At 42.5% G+C, this 24,621-nt stretch overlaps 1 protein-coding gene across 1 annotated transcript in view; it reads left to right on the forward strand.

The window, feature by feature from the left end:
- XK (X-linked Kx blood group antigen, Kell and VPS13A binding protein) overlaps positions 1-24,621 on the forward strand; it is a 60,604-nt gene that overhangs the window by 11,396 nt on the left and 24,587 nt on the right. The window contains exon 2 of the mRNA XM_007184054.2: positions 4,123-4,385. Coding sequence (XP_007184116.2) covers positions 4,123-4,385 — 263 coding nt within the window. The remainder of the gene's footprint in view (positions 1-4,122; positions 4,386-24,621) is intronic.

Raw genomic sequence — 24,621 nt, forward strand, 5'->3', positions numbered from 1 at the left:
CAGATTATTTGCGCTGACACCAACATGCATGGTTTCAGCTAAGGAATAAACTCCTTCCACTATGGTGCTTGAAAATGGGATAAAGTGGGGAAAAAAATAGATCAACCTGCTGATTACCTACATTAGGAATCAGCAAACTATGCCCCACAGGTGAAATCACCCTATGGCCTGTTTTTGTAAATAAAGTTTTATTGGGACACAGCCATGCTCATTCATTTCTGCGTAGTCTGTGGCTGCCTTTGCACTACAGTGGTAGAGTTGAGTAGTTGCAATAGAGACCAGGGCCTGCAAAGCCTAAAATATTTACTCTTTGTAAATACAGAAAATGTTTGCCAAACTTTGGTCTACACAATACTGAAAAACTACCTTGAATGATTTTGATGAAAATACTTAATTTATGGCTACATTTAGACAACTTCTCAAGTAAAACAAAACAAAACAAAAAACATTTGGAGTAATTGTATGAGTCTTGCAGAATTCCAAGAAGAATAGTAGAGTGTGTTTCTTATCAGTTTTCTTAACCAGTAGTGGCAAATAGCAGAAGTCTTAGGGCCTTTCACAAATTTATTAAACACCTACTACATGTGAAACTCTGTGCTAAGATTTTTATTAGTTGGGAAAAACAGTGGATTGCAAGGGGGTACACCTGGGTTTCAGGGCCACCTCTGTGATTAGCTCCTTCTGGGACCTTCTTTCATTTCCATTAGTAGACTGCAGATGCTTTCCATTAAATACAGCCCCTCCTCAGCATCCAGAGAATTGCTTTTTCCTCTGAACCTTCATTTTATTCATTCAGCTCTTAACATGTGCTGGTGTTTCACTTGTTTGTTTGTTTTAGTCTTTAAAAATTCTGAGCTTGATTTTATTATTCAAGTAAAATATAATTTGTTGTTGAAACGACAGAAGGGCAGAAAACAGATAAGTATAACTAAAAAAATTTTAAATTTCTAATTCAGCTAACTAAAGAAAACAATTCTTAATGTTTTGTTGTATATCCTTACTAATATTTTTACAGTGGTAAGCTGGTAAACCGTAAACTCTCTGGGGGGTGGCAGGGCAGGGGTGGAAGCCCTGATTTGCAGCGTTTGCTGATTTCTATGATTTAAATATTTCCATTATGGCCTATTTCAAGTTACGAAGTTGTTTAAGAACTGGCTCACAAAATTCCTAACTATTGGGCTTCCCTGGTGGCACAGTGGTTAAGAATCTGCCTGCCAGTGCAGGGGACAGGGGTTCAATCCCTGGTCCGGGAAGATCCCACATGCTGCAGAGCAAGTAAGCCCATGCACCACAACTACTGAGCCTGTGCTCTAGAGCCTGCGAGCCACAGCTACTGAGCCCGCGTGCTCTAGGGCCTGCGTACCACAGCTACTGAGCCCGCATGCTGCAACTACTAAAGCCCGTGTCCCTAGAGCCTGTGCTCTGCAACAAGAGAAGCCACCACAATGAGAAGCCTGCGCACCGTAATGAAGAGCAGCCCCCGCTCGCTGCAACTGGAGAAAGCCCGTGTGCAGCAACACAGACCCAATGCAGCCAAAAAAAAAAAAAAAAAATTCCAAACTATTTAATTGTCTCATGAGTCAGTATGAGCCAGCTCAGGCACTTCACTATTTATGTGTATATGTGTGTATGTGTGTGTGATTTGTGTGTATGTATATATATGTAATTTTCTTTTTATTAAAAATGGAATTTTCTATATATATTCCATTGTAATTTACTCCTTTTGCTTACCAAATATAGGAAACATTTTTATATATCAGTATATGTATGTGTATACTGTCAATTTTAAGGACTGGATAATATTTCATTGAATACATATATTAGGATTTATTTAATCATTGTTTTATTTGAGGACCTTTAGAGTATTTCCAGAATTTTGCTATTACAAATAATGGTATGATTCAAATTTTTGCAGTAGGCTTTCTTTCTAAGTGAGTAAATATATGAGAAATATAAACTGAAAGTGCTATATAAATATGAGTTGTATTAATTATTTATTATCCTTATTATGTATAGGTCCCATTTTCTTGCTTAGATTGTGAGCACCTCTGAATGAGGCGGGGTATCCAGCTGTCTTTGCATTCCCCACAGCACTTAGCAGAGTGCATCTGCATTCATCACATATTTGTGAATAAAGAAGATGGTCAGTTTATTCTGTCTTCTAGTCCTTGTTGTGGTCAGTGGTCCCACAGTGTAAAGTTGCTAGGCCTCAAACAGTCCTCAGTCATAGATTTGAGTTTTTCCTCAGGACAAATTCAGTTGGATCAGCTGGACTTGAACTCAAAACCTTGAACTTCATTGTTTTCAGCCAAACAAGCTGGTCCACGCTGTTTTACATGTTTTCATGTAATAAAGTGTCCATGACCCCAGTGGACAAAATGTAGCAGACAATTGCCTGTCGCTCTCCCTCCCCTTCCCCCCATACTACTACGTACCTTTTTTTCTCTCAGGAACAAATGAACAAGGATAATAATCACAAAATATATCCACTTTGTACTCACTAAAGAAGTTCCTGCATTTCGTTTCTTGCATCAGGTTTTATTATTTCGAATTATGCATGTATTCTTGTTGCCCTGGTTGCCTCGAGGTGAGAGTACAAAGTTAACAATACTCAATAAAATAAACGAAGCCATAAAATCTTCTGGCAGCATTATAAGGTTGTTATAAAAATGCACGTTTGGGGAAAAAAATGTCCTTTAACAATTTTTAAACCTAAGGCCATGAACATTTTTCTTATTCCTAGGAAAAAAATATTTTTTCCCAACATTTTGTTATGAAAATTTCCAAACATACAGAAGACACCTTGAAAGAATTGTACGGTGAACACCCAAGTACTTGTCACCTAGATTCTACAGTTAACGTTTTATTTCACACATCTGTCCGTTCCTCTATCAATCCCTCAATCCATTTGTGAGTGTGTGTGTATAAATCGTATACGTCAGTACTCTTCCTCTCTTCGATATCCATATCATTACCTAAAGAGGGAAATCCAATTTTAAAAGCCAAGTACTCTATCAGTCTAGAAAGGTGACTGCTTAAGGCTCCATCCCTAGGGCAGGCTTGAAACTCCATAGATAAGACAGAGCTGGCAGGCTTCCAGGCATGATTGACTTTAGTCATGTCCCGTAAAGGCTTAAGAGAACAGAGATGGTAATGTGGTCTTCCAGGGGAATTCTAGATGGGAAACTGCTCTGTACTGGGGGATCTTCCAACCATAGCTACTGGTTTTTTTTTAATATATATAAATTTATTTATTTTATTTTATTTATTTTTGTCCGCGTTGAGTCTTCGTTGCTGCCCGCGGGCTTTTCTCTAGTTGCAGCGAGCGGTGGCATCTCTTGTTGTGGAGCACGGGCTCTAGGTGCGCGGGCTCAGCAGTTGTGGCTCAAGGGCTCTAGAGCGCAGGCTCAGTATTTGTGGCGCACGGGCTTAGTTGCTCCGCAGCATGTGGGATCTTCCGGGACCAGGGCTTGACCCGTGTCCCCTGCATTGGCAGGAGGATTCTTAACCACTGCGCCACCAGGGAAGTCCCGTAGCTGCTGTTTTAACTGAGGTGATTTGGGACATCTGTTGGATGTGAAAAAAATATATGTGCATATATATATATATATATATATATATATATATACACACACATATATATATGTGTGTGTGTGTATATATACATGCATACACACATACCCATATACTGTATTATCTCCATAACAGCACGGCAAAGTAGGTTTTATCTCTGCTTTATAATTGAGGGAAAGGGCTTGGGTTAAATGACCTGTCCAGGGCTGCACAGCTAATATGTGTCAGGAAGGGAAATGGAATGTTTTTCTGTGGCTCTGGAGCCTGAACCACTTCCCATTCCATTCTCTACTTGGTTTTCTTGCCTCAGTGGCCTTCGGTGTCACCTCTGAATTTGGTTCACACTCAGGCCAGTTGGCCTGGTGGAGGACCTCAAGAGGACTGCATGCTCAGAACTGGTCCTTGGAGAGGATGATTTTAGAGGAGGGGCTACAGTTCAGAGTAACCAAGTCAAGGCTTTGAGAATCAGGCTAAGTGAAAGCAGGGTAACTGAGAAAAGACAGAATCCTGTCTGCCTCTGATTATCATGACTTGCTGGTTTGTTTCCAGGTGTTTTGAAGTCTTCTGCATCTATTGTCAGTCAAGCCACATCGAAGAGCCTTATGTCAGCATCACCAAGAAGCGACAGATGCCAAAAAATGGCCTCTCAGAGGAAATTGAGAAGGAAGTGGGCCAGGCAGAAGGCAAGCTATTCACCCACCGATCTGCGTTCAGCCGGGCATCAGTGATCCAGGCTTTCCTGGGCTCAGCCCCCCAGCTGACCCTGCAGCTGTATATAAGCGCCCTGCAGCAGGACGTCACTATCGGAAGATGTATGTATATTTTTTATTTCTCTTTGCATTTGGGAATCAAAGTGGAGAGCAAAACATAAGGTTTATTTTGTTTTAGGCGAAATTCGTTTATATGTGCATCCAATCCTAAATCTGTGTTCCAGTTACTAAGCTTAAAACATAGTGAGTTAAAATAATAACGACGTTTATTTTGCTTATGAATCTGCACTTTAGGCAGGGCTCAAAAGGGCTCACCCATGCTCCACTGTGTATTAGCTGGGGTGGCTCAAAGATGCGGAGTTAGAATCCATTGAGGACTCATTCACTCGCATTTCTTATGGTCGATGCTGGCTGTTGCTCGGGGCTTCAGATCTTCTCCACTTCATCTCTCCATGTAGGTTAGTTTGGGCTTCCTCACAGCATGGTGGCTGCTTTCAAGGGCAAGTATCCTAAGAGTGAGAGAGGGCCAGGTGGTAGAGGGTCCCTTTTGTGATCCAGCTTTGGAAGTCATGCAACATCACTTCTGCTGCATTTTCTTTGTTGAAGCAGTCAGGAATCCTGTAGGGGTTCAAGGGAAAGGGAGGAAAGGAAACTCTGACTTTTGTTGGGGAATGGCAGAGTTCTAGAAGTTCACTACTGTGACCATTTTGGAAAATACAACTTGCCGTAGGCTGAAAATACAGCCGCCAGGGGCTGGGCCTCTTTGGATTTTGCCTCTGTCATTCAGTGATAGTTGTAAACCAGCTGAGACACAGTTGGTTGTAACAGCTTCTTTGTGGTGAATGAGGAAATCAAGAGCACTCTCCTGTTTTCTTGAAGTTCTAATAGGTATCTCAGCTTTAAAATGAACACAGTTCTCTAACCTTTGGACTATTCTCACATCATCAAATTGAGGGCAGGTTTTGATTAAGCCAAATTTTAAAGAAAAAACCTGTACATGCATTGGACACAAGTGAAAAACCTTCATATGAAAAGCAGGCTTCCCTGGTGGCGCAGTGGTTGAGAATCTGCCTGCTAATGCAGGGGACGCGGGTTCGAGCCCTGGTCTGGGAAGATCCCACATGCCACGGACCAGCTGGGCCCGTGAGCCACAACTACTGAGCCTGCGCGTCTGGAGCCTGTGCCCCGCAACGGGAGGGGCCGCGATAGTGAAAGGCCCGCGCACCGCGATGAAGAGCGGTCCCCGCACCGCGATGAAGAGTGGCCCCCACTTGCCGCAACTAGAGAAAGCCCTCGCACGAACCGAAGACCCAACACAGCCAAAAATAAATAAATAAATAAATAAAGTAGCTATAAAATTAAAAAAAAAAAAAAAATGAAGTAAAATGGCCTCTATTTAAAAAAAAAAAAAAAAAGCAGAAATAATCCTTCACAAATATTAATATTATTAGTAAATGAAAACCAGATATTCTGGTAAGTTTTGCTATATAGATAAACAAAAGTGAGTTAAAAGCCTTAGGCTGAAAAAATACATATTTAAGACAGCACTGAAACTGGAATCTTTTAAAATAAATCACTCATTAATTTCACTTCCCTAAGTATTATCCTCTTTCTGCCTATAATCTAGGCTGGATGGTAAAATGTCTTTAATTTATGGCTGGGTCACAGGATATTTGCATGTTACAACTGTATCCCTTATCCAGGTTACCTCAGAGTGACTATGATTCTTAAGATATATCAGGACTTTAGGTTGAGATCTTGGACCTTGGTGGATTCACATTTATGTGAAAATGCCTCCCACAGCCCCAGGTAGACAGTAGGTGCTCAATAAATGTAGCAGCATCCTTGTTCTCTGAGGACTTATAACTAGAGTGGGCATTGCCCAAGGTGAGTCCTCTGCATGCCACTATACCCTTTTCCCAGTTCATTATTTTTCTATGTGGCAGAAACACAGCAAGAGACCAGATGTGGTGATAACCTATTTGATTTTTACAAGTAGATTCAATTTTTTTCTCAAGTTATTGAAAATGAAGATTGTCTTTTAGTTCAGAAGTTGGCAAACAGCAGCCCATGGGTGTAATCAGGCACTGCTTGTTTTTGTAAATAAAATGTTATTGGAATGCAGTCACACCCTTTCATTTACCTGTTCTCTATGTCTGCTTTTTTTGTTTTTGTTTTTAGCAGAGTTGAGTCGTTGCATAGTTGCAACAGAGAAAGTATGGTCCACAAAGCATAAAGTATTTACTGTCTGGCTCTTTACAGAAAGTTTGCCAACCCTAGTTACAGTTTTTCAGACAGAATTCTATTCAGGAAAATGAAATGTCTATCTCATAAAATATGAGATATCTCATAAAATGTCAGTGTCACAAAGAATATCTGTGACATGCCCCCCAAGAACTTGGAATAAGTCCTCTGAGAATTAAATGATCAATCAAATATATATAGAGAAAGGAAGTGGGCATGGTCCTCTTAAAAATATAGATGACTGTCATTTGTATAGGTTTTGACTAACCCTAATCACTGCCTTAACATATCTGAGGAAGGGATCCCTCACCCGGAAGGGGAAAGGCAGTTATAATTGGAGGACAGGCTGGGGTGTGTCACAGAGGCAAACATTGGCAATATCTATCATATGATTAGGAATGCATTTGGTGCAAGGAATAAACACTTGGCTACAAGGTTAAACAACCCATTATTTTGCTTATCTAAGATGAAGTTGGAGTTAGGCCGTTGCTGGCATTATATCAGCTGCTCACAATGGTAAAGTTGATGTTCCTGAAATTCCATTGGCCTTTCTTTTGGGTTGCTACTGCATAGAATCCATCATAGCTGCATTCAAGGTAGAAAGGGACTGAAGGCAGAAGGGCGAGTGTCTTTCTTCCTTTATTAGTAAGTAAAAGCTTTCCTAGAAACCTCCCTGATAGACTTTATTTAGGTCTCATTGACCAGGACTGGTCACATGGTCACCTCGGTGCAAGAAATGCTAGGAAAGCAGGGCATAGAAATGATTGCCACCGGTGGCTTACAGCAGCATTCCTTCAACTTCGCTGATGTTGATTAGAGTCACAGGAGGTGGGAGGGGGGGGGCGGCGCCTGTTAAAAATCTACAGGTAACTTGGAAATTGTGATTTGCTGGGTATGGAATGGGAGCCTACGATACGTCTCTTGATTTTTTTCTCTTTTGTTTTTTAAATAAGTGCTCCACATAATTTTTATCTTCAGCAAAGTTTGGGAACGCTGGACTAGACTAGTCACAACCTGCCCAGGGTTGGGCCCCTTGCCACCCACAAGGAAATTATGTTTTCTTAAACTAGAAGAGGAGGAATGGATATTGAGTGGGCAGCTAACAGCATCTGCCACACCATGTGTCCAGACCTATAGAAATGTGCATTCTTGACAGGAGAGGGACATGAAGTCCATCAGAACCTGACCCCATTCAACTTTCAAAGTCTATATAACCCCTTCTCTCTGATTCTATGCTCACTGAGCAAACATTGATGAATTTGGCCTTGGCAGAGCTTAGAGGGGAGGTGGAGCCGGCCTCATGGTCCACTGGAGAGGTTTTTGTTAATTGCAGTATAATGCATATAACATAAAATTCACCATTTTAAGAGTACAATTCAGTAGATTTTAGGATATTCACAGTGTTGTGTAACCCTCACCAGTATCTAATTTTAGAATATTTTCGTTACATAGAAAAGAAATCCCATACTCGTTAACAGTCACTCCTCATTTCCCCTCCCCAGACCCTGGCTATCACTGACCTACTTTCTGTCTCTATGGATTTGCCTATTGTACATATTTCATATAAATGGAATCATACACTATTGGAGAGGTTTTTTCCCATAGTCAGTGAATAATGGACACTGTCTACGAGCCTCAGTCTTTGAGTGAGACTAGTCAGCTCTCACGGGCTTGATCAAGTCTCTGGACCTTGGAGGACAGGTTGGTCTGAGGCCCAGGTGAGTGCACCAAGGTTACTGTGTTCTGTGAAGGCCCCCGCATCCTGCCATTTGGCCTGCCTGGATCTCACAGTGCCCTTGTCTCTTCCACTCAAGGTGGTCTTGTTGGTAGTAATGATGACTGTTTCTCAGATGCTTGCTTTGTGCTGGGCACTGCGATTGGCATGATTGTGTTTCATGTTCACAGCATCCCTGTGAGGTAGATCTGATTACCTCCATCTTATTAAAGTTGGAAATTGTACTCATTGTCTACCAGAGGAGGCAGGATTTGGGGTTAGATTTATGTGAATTCATTCACGAAGTCAATGAATATGTATTGAATACGTTCTGTGTTCCTCACCTTGTGCTGGGATCTGAGGATAAAGTGGTGAATAAGGTGGACCGGCACATATCCTTTTGGAACATGAAACAGATAATTAGTCATATACTTATTTTATTTCAGGTAAATCCTGCAAAGTGAAAGTCCTGTGTAAGGGTCTATCGGGGGAATCTCACCAAGTCTGGGAGATGAGGGAAAGTTTTCCAGAGGAACTTAAGTTGAAACCAAAATCTGGTAGATGAGGAGGAGTCAAATGAAGGAAAAGCAGGAAAGGGCATCCCAGCATTTCAAACTTTATCCCAGAGGCAATAGGAAGCCATTGATGATTTTTAAACAACACAGTATCATGATCAGATTTAGTTTTAGAAGCTGATTACTCTGGAAAATGGATTGGAAGGGGGTGAGGGGAGAAACAAGGAGGCCAGGAAGTGGGCTGCTACAGTGGTCAAGTTGAGAATGATAATGGCTTGGGCTGGAACAGGAGAAATGGGTTATTGGAGCCATATTAATGATGTAGAAGTGGAACAAGGTGATGATTGAATGGGAAGGTGAGGCAGAGAGAGATGTCAAAAATGGTTCCCAGGTTCCTGACATATATTATTTCTTTATATCCTGCCTCATTACAAAAAAAGGACTTGAGACAGGGCTTATTAGCTAGTGCTGTGATACTCTCTGTGGAAGATACCCTTCTGTCCCCTCTTGTGGACACTGGTAAATTAAATAATAATATTATATAAACCTACCATCTGCAATTCAAGCAGTTCTTGTGATTACTAAATATTACTGGACTTATTTTTGAATGTATCCCATTGTAAACACAATTATAAATCTCATTCTCAGATGAAATACCTAACCTATGATCATTTATTTGAGAGAGGAACAGAGTTAGCAGTGGCTGAATACATGTTTTAAGATGTATAAGTATATAAATTCTGTCCCAAGTGATAGACTCAAAAGTACACACAATTCTTATAAACACTCTACGTGCTGTGTTAGGTTAAAAAAGAAGTTGTCACATCAAGTGAAGAATAAATCTAATTGCTCTCCTAGCAGTGTCAACATGTGGCATTTTCTCCTGTTCATCATATGCTGAAGGGCCACCCTCTGCTGCCTCTTGGCCCGTCATAAAGGGCTGATCAGAGGCTGCGCAGCCGGCTTGAACAGCGGCATCAGTGGGCCTGGGTTCACCATCCCAGTTCCCCACTTTCTGGCTACGTGATCTTGGACATTCATCTGTTTCCTGTGGGCAGCAGCTTCCTCACCTGTAAAACGGGGATAATCAGAGTTCCTCCAACTTGGGATTTTCCCAAAGACGAAGTCACCGTGTGCCTGTAAACCGCACCGCGGCTTAACACAGAGCCTGGCACAGGGCACGCCCTTAACAGATGGCTGCCTGTGTCTCCCTCCCCGTGTACCAGATGCTCAGACAGGTTTCCCCAAGGTGCCGCCGGGCCTGGTTCTCACGTGACTGCTGGATGCTTGGGCCTCTGGCTGTGAAAACCCCGGCCTGCCGCAGCTCGAAGCTCGTGGGGGGACGAGAGTGAGAGCGCCTCCCGTGCAGGGGGGGAGCCAGGGCTGCATCCGGGAACCAGGCCGTCCTCGCCCTGCCTGCTCCCCTCTGCCTGGTGACTCGCCGTCTCTGCTTCCCTGTACCATCTAATAACGCTTGGCGCTGACTGAGCCTTTGCCAACTTCACAGCAGTATCTAGAGGAACAGTGTCGGGTGTGTTTAGAGCTCAGTGGAGTAGGTGCTTGTTTAATCCAAGAAACTTCTTGACACCTGGTGCTCATTCAGCCAAATATTTACAGAAGCCTCATTGCCAAGCTGTCCACCGCACAAATCTGCGATTGGTTAGAAGAGCCGTGAAGGCCTCCTGGCCTCAGCCAAGCCCCCCTCTTGCTCTTCTGCTCATGTGAGTGGCCAGCAGGCCCCTCCCCCGCGACTGCAGGTGGAGAGTCACCTTCAGCTGGTCACATGAGGGCCCCAGCAGTGCCGCCCCGTCCCTGAAGTGGAGCCTCCTGGTGTCCAGGGCATGCTTCCTCATCTTCCAGTGACCTTCAGCCAACAGGGAGATGCCGCCAGGGTGGGTGGTGCCAGGGAATCAGTCATGATACCCAAATCCTGCCATGTTGGTTAAACAGCGTCTGATTAGGAAAAGCTGTTCATTTTGGCTTATGGCCGTGGCTTGTTTTAGCACAAAGCATAGTCTCCTGGATACCTCACCAGAAGTCACACCAGAGGAATTCATTAAGGGCCAGAGAAGTCATAGTAGGTGGGTAAACCACATCGGATTAGCAGGTCTTTGTGCTCAGAGGGTCCCCTTACAGTCCATGCCATAGTCAGCACTAGTGGTCCCTGGGACACCTGCAGGGAGCCAGGCCTCCTGAGCTCTTTTAGACTCTCTGTGTGATGTCCGAGTTTGGAGGTTGAGCTTTACTGACCTCGTGTTGGCAAACCTTCTGCAGTCACCTGGACATGGGAGAATCAGGCAGAGCTATACCCCCATCCCTGTAAGAATCGTGCTTCAGCTGTGCCTGTGGCTTTCACAGGAGACATGCCCCCCCACCCCCCGGCCAGCACGTCATCAGTCTAACTGCGCCCCCTGCCAAATCCCCTCCTACACGGGACCGGGAATCGTCCACGCAGGGGAGGAAGGCAGGCAGAGGGTGAGAACCACTGCCCCTGGGAAAGCATGAGGCACCCAAGTTTAGGCTTTTTGTGCATTTTGAAGAGGTGGGAAGGGGGATGGTGAAGAAGGATTTATTCTAACGTGAGCCCTGCAGAGAGAACACCAGTGGCGACCAGTGCCCTGCTGGGAGTGGGAAAACTAAAACCGGAGTGAGTAGGGACAGAGGCTGGAGGGGGTGTGGCTGCCGAACCAGGTCTGTGGTCAAAAGCAGCGTCAGGGCAGGCCGGGGTCAGACACCAGACACGGGTCAGCACACGGGAAAGCATCCCGTGGGGGACGACGCGAGCCCGCGAGTCGAGCCTGGAAAGGTCTTGGAGAGTAGCGTCGCTTTGCTGTTGGCATGAACACGAGGCCTGGGACCCTGGCTGGCCTCCCACTGAAGACAACCTCTGAGAAGAGAGGCGTTTTGAAGGCCCAGGCTCCCCTGGTCCCCGAGTCTGACAGGTCCTGCAGTCATGTGGCTATGACTCTTTAGAACAGGCCTTTTGGGCCCCAAATTAGAATTTTAAAAAGAGGGACCTTCTAGTAACCTCTAATACATTCTTTCCTAAAGCATAAATTGCAAAGTGGCAGCTTACAGACCTAATCTGGATGGCATTTGTCAGTCCTACACAGGCATCTTAAAAGAAAATTCATAAGCTGCTGACATTTAAAATCATAGACTTTTCCCCTGAATATCTGGATTTCTGGCTTCTCTTGTGAAATCAAAATGTCTGGGTGTCCATGTGGTTGCAGTGAACTGGAGATACGAGATGCTATCCCATTAAGGTCAGGCCTCTGGTCTGCCACTTGTCTCTTTTGGATTTCATGTCTCAAACACTTCACTCACTTCTAGTAACTGTCTGGCCACTACAGAGACTTGAACTTGTTACTCACACCACAGATTAATTCTCAGCTCACAGTATTCAGAAGGATCAATTTTCTCATTTGATGATGTATTATAGTACAGGGCTTCTCAAACTGCCTTTAGTGTAGGGCCAGTATTATCTGTTCTTCTTGTTCTAATTCCTTATGAACTGATAGGAGGTCCTATTATGCATGACTGATATACAGCTCACATTTGACTCATCACTGGAGTACCACACCTCCAGGACTGGTGTAGACCCTATTCACTGGATGAGCCCACTCGCTTAAATATTGGGGTGAAGCCAGATTGCTATGTTCCGAAATGCTGACTCTCAATTTCCATTTTTGGAGTTGGCCAGTAACAGACAGTTCCTTGACCAGTACCAGTCTGCAATCCACAGTTCAAACAGATTGAGATAATGAATTTATTTTATTTTATTCTTTTAGGGGTATGGTTTTAAATCTAAGGAACTTCATTTTGTATCATTTAGTATTTCTGTACAGTTCTTCGTGAACACGGAAGATTGGTTTCTCTGATATTTAGGGTTCTCGAATCACTGTGGGGAAAATCTCTCTAAACGTTTGTTAAAGCAAAATCTACTAAAGGAAACCAATTTGCAGCAGGGAGACAAGTTAGATACTGCGGTTGTGAGATACTTGGGTTCTGAGATGTAGGATGAGGAGAATTCACCAACAGAACTGTGGAAGAGAGAGTCTTCATGGCACAAAAGTGCAAAATAGTGAAAGAAGATGGGGGGAAACTGGGTTCTGGTCTCCCGTAAGTGTAGTTTACTTGGGGCACGTCAGCTTCCATGGCTATAAGATGAGGAGGTTGGACTAAATTATCTCAAAGATCTGCTCGAGGTGTACAGTTACCAGTCTACGATCTTTTCCTAAGGAAAGTTCTCTACTGAAAGTGGGTGAGTGGGGCACAGAGGACAGGGGTTGTTTTTTAGGGTCTCCATTTTACAGCTGAGGCCACTTTGGCCCAGAGATGCCGATCAGCTCTCCCAAGGTCACGTGGCAAGTGGGTCCACAGTAGGGACGCGAGCCCAGCCCTGCTCCCTGTTGTTGAGCCTCCTCCTCTCCTGTGTCCTGAGAAATGGGTGGTCTCGACACAGAAAGGGTTTAATGGTCTCCCCTGGGGAAAAGAAGCCAAACTCGTCAATATAGAGGTGTCAAGGTGTCTTGGGTTTCTAGGAAAACATTCTCAACAATTCACTCTCAAGAACTTCCACTTGTGTTTTATTTGGAGGCCAGACAGATTAGGATCAAAGGACTGATTTTATAGTACAGGTCTTCAGACTTTGTATACCTAGGCCTTGTTCCATTGGACAGTGTGAGAGCCGTGTGATGAGTCCATTTCCTTCTCAATTAAGGTGTTCTTGGAATTCTGACTCTGTCCACTGACATGGTCGCAAAGGGGATTATGTGATGACATCAGAAGCCTGTGCTCAACAGCCTTTTCTTGAAGTACCTGAGTTACTGTCCTTTTCCACAGAGTTCTGAGACCGTCCTGCTTTGTTGAAGACAAGATTTCTGTCCTGTAGCTGATTGTAGGGCCTTCAGGGTAGCCTCAGAATTAATAAAAATGTATCTGGAGATGGCAGAGACTTTAAATGTCTGGGGGTCACTTATGACTTGTGATAATTTTCACAGGTGAAAAGTCTGGTAGGAGTGCATAATGAAAATGGTACAGTTGAAGAGGAAAATTTTTGTGACATGCAAAATAGGATAATAAAGCCAATCCAAAAAAAAGAGGTATGGGGAAAATATCTGTAAACGTAATGATTAAGCCTGTCTTCAATGAAGTCTAGAGTAGATTTTAAACATCTTTTTTTTTTTAATTTTTATTTATTTATTTATTTATTTATGGCTGTGTTGGGTCTTCGTTTCTGTGCGAGGGCTTTCTCTAGTTGCGGCAAGTGGGGGCCACTCTTCATCGCGGTGCGCGGGCCTCTCACCATCGCGGCCTCCCTTGTTGCAGAGCACAGGCTCCAGACGTGCAGGCTCAGTAGTTGTGGCTCACGGGCCTAGTTGCTCCGCGGCATGTGGGATCTTCCCAGACCAGGGCTCGAACCCGTGTCCCCTGCATTGGCAGGCAGATTCTCAACCACTGCGCCACCAGGGAAGCCCCCAAACATCTTTATTTTAATAAAACTCCATAGAAGGGTTTGATGTGCCTCCTCATTTTAAAAGCACTGGTCTAGAAATTGCTAGTAAAATTTAAGAAGAAAGGTGTGCCCAACTATTTTTTTAATTTACTTAAATATGACCAAAAACACTATAATTTTGTTACCTAACACCGTCAGGGAAGGCGCCAGCAGGACTCTGATAATTAGAAACATATAATAGACAGTAAGGGTGCTGACAAATATCCAAGAACTTCACTTACAACATAAAACTTCTGAAATATTGATATTAATAATATTTCCCTATTCACATTTAATCTAGGGAAGGCTAATACCTCTTTTGATTTGACTTTTTTTATGCAACTAATCAATACTAACATAGGAAATAAAGCGAATTATTTCTAACACCTCTCTTTTTAGAAGGTGAAAGAACAAATCTTTTTTACTTTCTAGGGGCCTCTGGGAAATCTCAGACAGTTTTTTTTTTTGTTTTTTTTTTTAATTTTATTTATTTGTTTATTTATTTATGGCTGTGTTGGATATTCGCTTCTGTGCGAGGGCCTTCTCTAGCTGCGGCAAGCGGGGACCACTCTTCATCGCAGCGCGCGTGCCTCTCACTATCGCGGCCTCTCCCGTTGCGGAGCACAGGCTCCAGACGCGCAGGCTCAGCAACTGTGGCTCACGGGCCCATTCGCTCCACAGCATGCGGGACCTTCCCGGACCAGGGCCCGAACCCGTGTCCCCTGCGTTGGCAGGCAGATTCTCAACCACTGCGCCACCAGGGAAGCCCTCTCAGACAGTTTTAAGTCCAAAAGATGTTGTGAAGTTTCTTTCACTTTTCATTTTGGATTCAGTGTTGGAAGGCAAAATTGAAAAATTTCCAGGAGGTTTGAGAATTAAGATAAGATCGTGGGTGTCTGAGTACATGAATGATTATAGCTTGGTTATTTTTTAAATAAAGTGACAATATAGCATTTAATTAAATACAAAAAAATCATTAGCACAATTGTAAATGCAGAACTTCTATTGTTTCTTTTACTTTAAAGAGAATAATCAAGGGCATGATAAAGTCATAGCAAAGCATTATTGTGGTGAGATATCGAATCTCTGCTATTTGGACAGATTACGTAGAAGGTGAGGTGGGCGGCTGGATAATGACCCCAAGGATATTTAGTTTCTAATCCCTAGAACCTGTGAACTTTATATGGCCAAAAGGACTATCCAGATAAAGAGATTGATGTGAAGAGTATTGTGGATTAGCCAGGTGGGCCCTTAATGTAACGACAAGTGTCCTTAGAGAGGCAAGAGGTGATTTGATTACAGAATGAGATGATAATGTAAGGACTGGAGCAAGTTGCTACACTGCTGGCTTTGAAGATGGAGGAAGGAGCCACTAGCCAAGGAATGCGAGGTATACAGCTCTAGAAGCTGGAAAGTCAAGGAAATGGATTCTTCTCCAGGGCCTCTGGAGGGAGCATGGCCTTATTGACACCTTGATTTTAACCCAGAGAAACTGATTTGAGACTTCTGGCCTCCAAAACTGTAAGAGAATAAATGTGTGTTGTTTTAAGCCATCAAGTTTGTGGTAATTTGTTACAGCAGCCATAGGAAACTAATACAGGTGCAGAGTAACCTCTTATTAGGAGCAGACCAATACTACAAAAAAACTTTCTCATTTTCACAGAGAGCAAATAAATTCTAGGTTTGCTTCAATGTAATATTTCATTTTAAAGGACCCACAATCTCTTTTTGACAATCTTACAAGTAAACCCATCAAAACTGAGGCAGATTTTGCAAAGTTTTAACACAGATATGTGTAACTTTTCAGATTCTCTTTCCACAAACTTACAGCTTTCTATATTCATTCAGGTTTTTTTCTTCACCATTCTTCCTCTTCTCCATTCTGGAACAAGTCATTTTACTTCAGGACAGAAACATTCCCTTTTTTGCCCCTAATTTTAAAAATGTCTCATTATCTTCAGACTCCTAGTAGAGACTCATTCATGTAGAGTCTCATTTACGTAAATTAATTATAACTTTTAAGCACTCACCTGTATTTCATGGAGAAAACTAGGGGGTTGATCATTGTAAATTTCTGTCATTTTAGTAGAACTCATGAATACATTCAACCCAGCTTTATTCAGCCATGCAATTCCTTTCTATAGTTTCACGTCATGGCAGAAATGAACATATTCATTTACAAACCCAAAGATATAGCCTCTTTGTAGAATATATAAATAAGAAGCAAAAGTATATAAACTCAAATTATGCTTAGTAATCAATGTTTTAATATCCTTTCTTAGACATTTTCTAGGCATCCATTGAATTTCTATAAATTATCTCATAATATCAGTCCAGAGACTTCAGCTATCTAAAGATTTTGGAAATGCTCTTCAAGGGGACGTACTACAAAATCTCATTACTGTGGAAAATACAGGTTTGTCAGAACAGTGACTCGATTTGCTTAAACATAAATTGACTTTTTTTCATAATCTTAGACCTTCAGTAGGAGTAATTCTAGCTCATTTGATCATAAACCTGTACAAATTTAAGAAAAATATACCCAAGAGGCTTAAAAAATGTATGCTTGTATTATACTTAACACTGATGAATCAGAGAGGACCTAGTTGTCACTAAACCCAAAATATTATACTAATCGTCGTTGTCAAAGATTTACATAAATTATGTAAATTTGAACTATTAAAGTATTCTAAAATCTAGCACATTTAAAATACTAGTAGTTGAATTTTTTTTTTAATTTATTTTCTTATTAGTCATCCATTTCATACACATCAGTGTATACATGTCAATCCCAATCTCCCAATGCATCCCACCACCGCCACCACCACCACCCCACTGCCACTTTCCCCCCTTGGTGTCCATACGTTTGTTCTCTGGATCTGTGTCTCTATTTCTGCCCTGCAAACCGGTTAATCTGTACCATTTTTCTAGGTTCCACATATATGAGTTAATATACGATACTTGTTTTTCTCTTTCTGACTTACTTCACTCTGTATGACAGTCTCTAGATGCATCCACATTCAATTTTTGTATTTTAGGAAATTTTAGTTATATTCAATTTATATAAGCAATTGTTTATTTAGATATGCCAATCAGAACAGAGGTCCTTTAAATTAAGAGACTTTATAATCTAATGTATTAATACTATCCAAAGGTAGGAAAATGTTACATACTCACACAAAGATGAAGAAATTTCTGAATTACAGACACAGAGACATACAGCCACAGAGAAATAGCTTCAGTTCTACAATTTCAGTCATGGATCAAGAGTAAACACAAACAGAAAATCTCCCCAGTCCAGATTTCAAAGAGCTGTTTTCTTCCCAAAGGGCATGAAATTTTAAATTGATTTGAACTAAAAAATGGACTAACAAATAAATCTGACAAACCAGATTCTCTGTTGCCTCACACCTAGCAGGGACCTGAATCGTATGGACCTGAATCTGTCTAAACCATGAACCCATTTAGAGAGGGCTCCAGATGGTCAGACCCTCAAACCAAATCCCCATCCATTTCTGCCAACGATGTGGAATAACTTAATGGCCATAAATGAAAGAAAACAAAACCAAAACACGACATTAGTAGAGAGGCAATTTAAAGTTAGAGGAACACAGAGTCAACACAGTTCTGTCCGCGCTCTGGCTTCACCCAGGAGAGCCAAGAAAAGACACGTCTGGGTTTTCACTGCATACAAGGCACACTTCTCCGTGAACAGTGTTTACCTGGCTCTGACAGGTGAATCTATTGGGTATCTCATTGTGAGCTCCAAAGCAGTTAAAAGATATTTTTCAAAAAGGATGAAATCTTGTCGCTCATATAGATATGAACACATTAAAGATTTTATTACTCATGAGGGAATGGACAGATGCTAAAACCAGTTCAAAAGGGAACAAAGGAATGTTGAGTAAGAATATTGAAAAAAGTGTGTAATTGGAAACAAGACTGGTTTTATTACATTGTGAGAAGGGAGACAATTGAACCTCTACTGGATAATGCATTTTGCATGTGTATCTGTGACCTGACAGCCTGGATCTTGGAGCTGGCAAGCAACAAGGCCCATGACCACCACAGGAGGTGCGTTGCCCCCCAACATGTGGAGAGGGCAGTGCCCAACCCTGAGCTCCACCTCTTCTTTAGGGATGGGACCATCTGTCTAATTTCCAATTCAGGAAGTATTGCTGATGCAATTTCTGGGTTCCAGAGCCTGGCGGGGCCCTTCAGAGCCTCACCCACTGGCAAACCCACTCACAGTTGAGGGGGCCCCATGCTGCTGCCGTCAGCAGATGTTATTAAAGAATTTGGATCCATGGGTGTGCTTCTGACTCCTCTCAGTTTCTGTCAGTTTGAGTTGGAAATGTCTGTGGGATATCTGAGAGGAGATAGCCCATGGAGTTTGAGGATTTAGAATGGACGTATAGCCTGGAGAGCTGAATTTGGGGCTTATAGTAGGCCTTGGATACTGTGAGTCACTTGTCCTTGACCCTTTTGATTTTAGTGCAGTTGTGCTGAAAAGTTCTGTGTGCATTGCTAGCATCCCACATCAAGCCTGTGTCCCAACACACCCTGAGGTGCTTCTCTTCTTTTCTGCCTCCAGGTTTTCTCCTATGCCAGGGAGCACAGCTCAGGTACACTTGAGAAGTGTGGGCAAGGTAATGCCTGCAGGTCCACCCCCAGACTAAGGGAGATAGTAGTCTATGGATAAAACCTCAGTTTCTGTCCTTAAGATGGATAATTTGGGGTCCAGTATATATGGTCCTTTGTGGATCCCCAGTGGGAATGAGGCCCATTTGCCACAGTGGTAACCAGCTTAATAGTGTATGTAGTCTTTATGAGCCTTGCTTCCTTCCCTCTTTCACTCTGTTTCCTAGGCTCCCCTCCCAGATGAACTGCCTACATCCAAATGCTTGTCTCAGGCTCTGCCATTAGTGTAGTCATCTGAGTGGAGGTGGTCATTTGAGTCACAGCAGGCCCGGCACGTGCAGCTGTGGAAAAGGCAGTTAAGTTCCTCCAGGGTACATGTTGTGATGGAGGCTGCAAAAGAATAGAGGGGCAAGAATAGAGAGGTTTGTATAACAGATTGAATGAAGTTGGGCACCAAGGATTCTTAGCTGGATGAGGGAAAATAGAGGGTTCGTTTGATTTGAGGGCTTGATAAGGATATAAAAAAGTTATGGTAGTTCTTAGACAAGTGAGTTGAATGGGTAGAAGTTGGTAGTTGGCATAGGGTGTTTCAATTAGTGCTTTCAGAGGTGCTTCTTGCATCTTGGATTTCTAGGAAAGCACTCTTAAAAACTCATCCCTACTATTACATTTCTCCTGTATTTGAGGGAAGGCTGAATAGGCTAGGAGTCAGAGGTCTAAATTTATAATACAGTTCTTTTAACTTTGGTAACCTGACACAGTTGCCTTCTTTTATTCAGCTTAACTGCCCCGAGTTGTACCTTGGCCAGACACATTGTTTAGCTTCAGAAAAAAGCTTATTTAATGTGTTGCCTGTTTCCAGAACCAACTGCAGTTTATGAGCTAATCTAAAGATAATAGCTTTAGGGCTTCCCTGGTGGCACAGTGGTTAAGAATCTGCCTGCCAATTCAGGGGACACGGGTTCGAGCCCTGGTCTGGGAAGATCCCACATGACGTGGAGCAACTAAGCCTGTGCACCACAACTACTGAGCCTGCGCTCTAGAGCCTGTGCGCCACAACTACTGAGCCTGCACTCTACAGCCTGCGTGCCACAACTACTGAAGCCCACGTGCCTAGAGCCCGTGCTCTGCAACAAGAGAAGCCACCACAATGAGAAACCCACACACCGCAACGAAGAGTAGCCCCCACTCGCCGCAACTAGAGAAAGCCCACGTGCAGCAATGAAGACCCAATGCAGCCAAAAATAAATAAATTTTTTTTAATTAAAAAAAAGATAATAGCTTTAATTCATACATTCTCAGAGGCCCATTGAGAAAGAAGTTGAAGGATAGCTGTGTGTGTGTGTGTGTGTGTACACCTGTGCAAGCATGTGTGTTGCTCTACATGTTATAAGCATATAAACTTCTGCCACAACATCTTCTCAGTTTTTTGCATGTGTGTACACATATGCACAAACATACACAAAATATAAAACTTCAAAAATAGTCTGAAACGAAATGTCAATTAGTTGTTGTCTTAGGATACAGAGGTTATGGGTTATTTTTTTCTGCTTTCCATTTATCTGTGTTTTTCATGTTTCCACAATGAATGTTTGTTAGTTTTTGTTGGGGGCAGGGAGGATGGTCAGGCATGAGCTACTGGGGCTAGCCAAGCGTCTCTGTCTTATTGATTTCTGCATGCTCAGTTTGGCACATACAGATTCTCAATATATGGTCAGTGAATGGTGAAAAATAACAAGCAGGGCAATTATATTAATCTCATTTTTATAGATGAAAAAACAGGGTATCATTTAAGATATCGCAGTTGCAAGTGATAGAAGACCCAACTAAAAGGGACTTAAAAAAATTATTGCCTTGTATAATAAATTCAGAGGCAGAGTAAATCCATGATTGGCTAATTTATCAGCATAGCAGTATCATCAAGGACCTAGGCATTTTCTATCTTTGTGTCTTTCTCCCCTCATGATTGCAAGAAGACTGTGTATCTTTTATATATTGCTGCGTAACAAACCACCAGAAACCTTGGTGCCTTAAATTAACAACAGTCATTTCTTTTGCCCACAGATTTGTAATTTGGACAAGTCTTGTCAGGGTCAGCTTACCTCTGCTCCATGTGGCATCAGCTGGAGCATCTTGACTGGGGGCTGGAGAATCTATTGATACTTCCAAGATGGCTTACTCACATGGCTGACAGTTTGGTACTGTGTTTCCTCCTGGTTGCTTAGCTGGTTCTTTTCTACGTGGACCTCTTCTTAGTTTCCTTGTAGCATGGCAGCTAGGTCTTAAGAGTAAGTGTCCCAAGAGACATGAAGTGGAAGTTTTGTTTCTTAATAACGTTGGCCCAGAAACTGGCAGTTGTCTTTGCCATATTCTATTATTCAAGCAGTCAAAAGATCTCAGATTCAAGAAGAGGAGACATAACTCTACTTCTTGATGGGAGGAATAATAAAGAATTTGGGGAGCCATGTTTTAAAATACCTACAGGTCTTTATAGGCCTAGACATCATATGCAGGTATGACCAAGTCAGGAAGAAGAGGGAGGTTTCTTCCTGTATACTTCTTCTTAGTGGGGATGAATATCTTTTCCTTCAGCATAATTCTACTCAGGTTCCATTGGCCAGACACGGGTCACATGTGCATGCTAAACTGATCCCCAGACACAGGGATAGAAAGTAGAATGCAGAGGCCTCTAAGGTATAGATAGGGACCAGAATGGGTAGATCGACTTCATCCAGTTAACCCAGTGAATACACCATGCAAATATCATTTTTTCTATTTGTGACACACAAAAAAATAGGAGACTGGTCTTACACAATTCTTGATTTACTCCAGGGGCTGAACCTGGTATCATCTTTTTTTGAACACGTGGGAGGGTTAGCATGTAATCACAATTAGAGTTCTGCCTTCAAGGAAGAGTGGAAAAAGGATACCAATTAAGTGGAAGGCCCATAGTATCTGCAATACCAAGGTTCAAGAAGTTTAAGGGCCCAAATGAAAGCTGAGACCCAAACCCAGGTTTTTGGATGCTTGACCCACAGCTAGTTCTTTTAGCCAACACTGCTTTGCACAGAGTTGTAGAATGTTAAGAGGTAGAAGGGATCTAAGAGGTCATCATGTCTGACTTTGCACTCTCTGTAGAAATCCCTTCCTTAGTGTCCCTCAAAGTTGGTCCACCAGCCTCTCTCTTCTTGATTATGTTCAGTAGTAGAGCTCTCAGTACTCAAAATGCACTGTTCCATTGACAAAACACTCTTGTTAGAATGTTCTTCCTTGTATAGTAAGCTAAATGAGACTTTTCCACCAAAAAATGATATCAGTCCCAGGTGCTGGATACACCACATTCAGAAAAAATGCCACTAAGAATTGGCCAGATTCCTTTTTTTTCAGGATTTTCCAAGAGTGACAAACCAGCCCTACCAGGGTCAACCCCTTGCATCCCCACTCTCAGATTCTATAAGGAAATACCTGGGGGAAGGGGTGAGAGAATAGGGGTTTCTGTAATATGCTATTTATGGTAGAGGCCACTCCCTGCCCTCCTAGAAGCCACCTAAAGTGAGATTCCAAGATGGAGGATGCTCGACTCCCCGCCTTCTAAGCTGGGAGCCCTCAGGTCCAGCCCACTGCTGGTCCCCTCAGAGATAGCTTGTTGTGGATACCCTGGAGTTTAGGAGCATTCATGATCATAGAGACTGAGGCCTGCTTCTCATTTGTAGGTTTCTGAAGGAGGGAGACTTGAGTGAATAGCCTGGGTGAGGAGAGACTATGGTGCCATGTGCCTGGAAAGGGGACAAGAAGTCTCCACTGTATCAGCTAGCTATTGTGAGTAACAAACTACCCAAGACTTAGTGATTTAAACAATAAGCATTTATTGTTGCTCAACAGTCTACAGGTCAACTGGGCAGTTCTGGTCTGGGCCCGGCTAGGCTGATCTTGACTGAGCTTACCCATGAGTTCACACTCAGCCTGTGGGTCAGTTGGGAATAACTGGTCTAGGATGGCTGCACTTGGAATGGCTCTCTTCCAAGTGATTACTTCCTGCGCAGGCTGGCCTGGTGGTGGCAGGGCTCTGAGAGAGTCAACGCGTGCAAAGCCTCTTGCAGTCTAGGCTCAGAACTGGGACACTGTCACTTCTTCCACATTCTATTTCCACAAAGCACAGTTGAGAGGAGATTGGGGGAGAAAATTAAACCCCTTTCGTGATAGTACCCCACCAAGGTGACACTACTAAGTAGAGCATTTTCACTTATATGGAAATTAGCCTCCTTTAGTCTTCAGCCTGATGGTTAGACCTGATTTTTCCCTGCTAAAGCACCACTAACACAACTACTTCCCCTTACCACATGGCAGATCTCCAAATATGCACGTAGTCACAACTGTCCTGTCTCCTTTTTCTTTTCCAATCTCCAGACCCTCCAGTCATTTCTCTAATGGCATGCGTGGTAGCCATCAAGGTCGCTGTACTAGAGATACAATCTGACTTGTCACTTTTTTCTTAACACGTGGCATTCATAATTGCATGTGACATTGCAGACTTATTTTGATGAGCTTATAGCAGTGGGACTATGTTTTATTTTATTTTATTTTTGCTTTAATCTGAACTCTGTGATTTTATTTATGTGCCCAAATGTAGCTTTTGGAAGAGCTGAATCACACAGTTGGTTTATATTGATAGATGGTCCTATAAATTCTCCCAGTTCTTTTTTCATACTGAGAACAGCTAAATCAAGATTTACCCATCCTGTACCTGCTCAGTGTAGTTTTACGTATATAAAGGTAGGGCTTGGTATTTTTTCTTGTTATATTTCCTTTTCTTGGATTCAAGCCCAGGATATCAGCCTGTTCAGATAATTTTGAATCATGATTCTCTTGCCTTCCTAGTTTTATCCCAACTGTAAGTTTATGTCTTCATGCAATAGTTAACAAGAAAGTGAGACTAGGGCAGCCCCAAAACCACAGCCCTGAGGACGCCTTGACAATTGCCCTTTAGCCTGAAAGGGCGTAGTGAAGCGTATGAGAGCAGATTGCACATCCGGTTGCAAATCCATCTCCACTGCACTCATATTAGCATATGCATTTTCTCTGACTCATTCACAAGGACATCATGAGAGGGCTTTTTTTGGTTTATTGGGCTTTTTCTGGAGGCCTTGCTGAAAACCACACACGGTATCTATAATATCTACTCACTTATTAACTGCAGATATGTTTTCTTTGTACAATAATGAAATATTAAAGCATGTAGACAGGAATAAAGAATAATATAACAAACACTCATATACCTACTTGCCTGCTTTATCGAATATTCACATGACATGTTTGCTTCAGAATTATCTTTTTTTTTCTTTAAGAAACAAAACATTACTAGTACAGCTGGGCCACCCTGTGACCCTTCCTTGTTATGATTTCAGAGTTTATCATTCTCATGCATGATTTATAACTTAACTACATATGCACTGTCTCTACGAATAATATATACTGGTTTCGTAGGTCTTAAACTTGCTCATACTGCAAATATCATTATGTAATTTGCGTTTTTTGCTCAACATAATATTTCAAGAACTATACATGCTGATGAATGTAGTGCTAGTTCATTCTTTTTGTGGCTAAGTATTCTATTGCAGGCAACAATTTTCTAAAAGGGATCGATAAAAAATATTTTCGATTTTGCAGGCCGTCTATGATCTGTGTCACAGTCTTCTTTGTTTTTGTTTTTACAACCCTTTAACAATG

The sequence above is a fragment of the Balaenoptera acutorostrata genome, chromosome X (genome assembly GCF_949987535.1).
Source record: "Balaenoptera acutorostrata chromosome X, mBalAcu1.1, whole genome shotgun sequence".
NCBI classification, from domain to species: domain Eukaryota; kingdom Metazoa; phylum Chordata; class Mammalia; order Artiodactyla; family Balaenopteridae; genus Balaenoptera; species Balaenoptera acutorostrata.